The sequence below is a fragment of the Augochlora pura genome, chromosome 7, assembly GCF_028453695.1.
Source record: "Augochlora pura isolate Apur16 chromosome 7, APUR_v2.2.1, whole genome shotgun sequence".
Classification (NCBI taxonomy): domain Eukaryota; kingdom Metazoa; phylum Arthropoda; class Insecta; order Hymenoptera; family Halictidae; genus Augochlora; species Augochlora pura.
In genome coordinates this window covers 3,411,423-3,412,324 of record NC_135778.1, presented here as the reverse complement: position 1 = coordinate 3,412,324, position 902 = coordinate 3,411,423, and the positions used below count along the sequence as shown (strand labels likewise).

The 902-nt window shown below is 31.8% G+C and overlaps 1 protein-coding gene across 1 annotated transcript in view; it reads left to right on the top strand.

The window, feature by feature from the left end:
• Nucleotides 1-902, top strand: part of LOC144473411 (ZZ-type zinc finger-containing protein 3-like) — a 2,857-nt gene that overhangs the window by 1,188 nt on the left and 767 nt on the right. Inside the window, exon 4 of the mRNA XM_078187262.1 lies at nucleotides 613-629. Within this exon, the coding sequence (XP_078043388.1) occupies nucleotides 613-629 (17 nt within the window). The remainder of the gene's footprint in view (nucleotides 1-612; nucleotides 630-902) is intronic.

The window sequence follows — 902 nt, the reverse complement described above, 5'->3', positions numbered from 1 at the left end:
GACGGGTCGCGGCACCAGGTAAGAACGAACACGGCGATACGTAATAACCGGTCCACTCGCCTTCGCCGTCGGGATGGAAATTTGTATCTGGTGTCGCTGGTCTGCTGTTATTGGATCGAAAAATGAATCGGATCGGAAGCATTTTTATTACGATCCGACGTTCTGTTTTGCCGCGGGAAGGTATGAAAGATAAGGGAGGAAGATACCTTTTGTTTTCTACCCTGATATCTTGTGTAATGTAATAATATTATTATATATTATATTGATGTAATAACGATATTATATAATCTTAAAGTCTTACATAATGTATAATAATATTATAGTCTTATATAATGTAATAATGATTTTATAGTCCTATAATAATTTAATAGTAATATTATAGTCTTGTATAATGTAATAATAGTATTATAGCCCTATAATAATTTAATAATAATATCATAGTCCTATAATAATTTAATAATAATATCATAGTCCTATAACAATTTAATAATAATATTATAGTCTTGTGTAATGTAATAATAATATTATAGTCCTATAATAATTTAATAATAATATTGTGGTCTTATATGATATCGAGTTAGACTCGACAGGATTAAATGCTTGAATATACAGGGTGTTCCAAAATTATGGTACTGCTAGAAGACGAGAGGTTCTAAAGATAATTTAAAGTAAATTTCTCCTTAGCGAAATTGCAATCATGTTTGCGAGTTATTAACGAAAAACACTGACCAATGTTTTTGACGAAGCTCAGTGTCGCTCATAGACTCAACGGCCACGCGTGATCCAATCTCGCTTCTGATTGGTCACTGTCTTTCCCTAATAACTCACGAACAAAGTCACAGATTGCATTTTCGCTAAGGAAAAAGTTTCTTGAAATTACCTGAAAAAGTTTCTAGAAATCA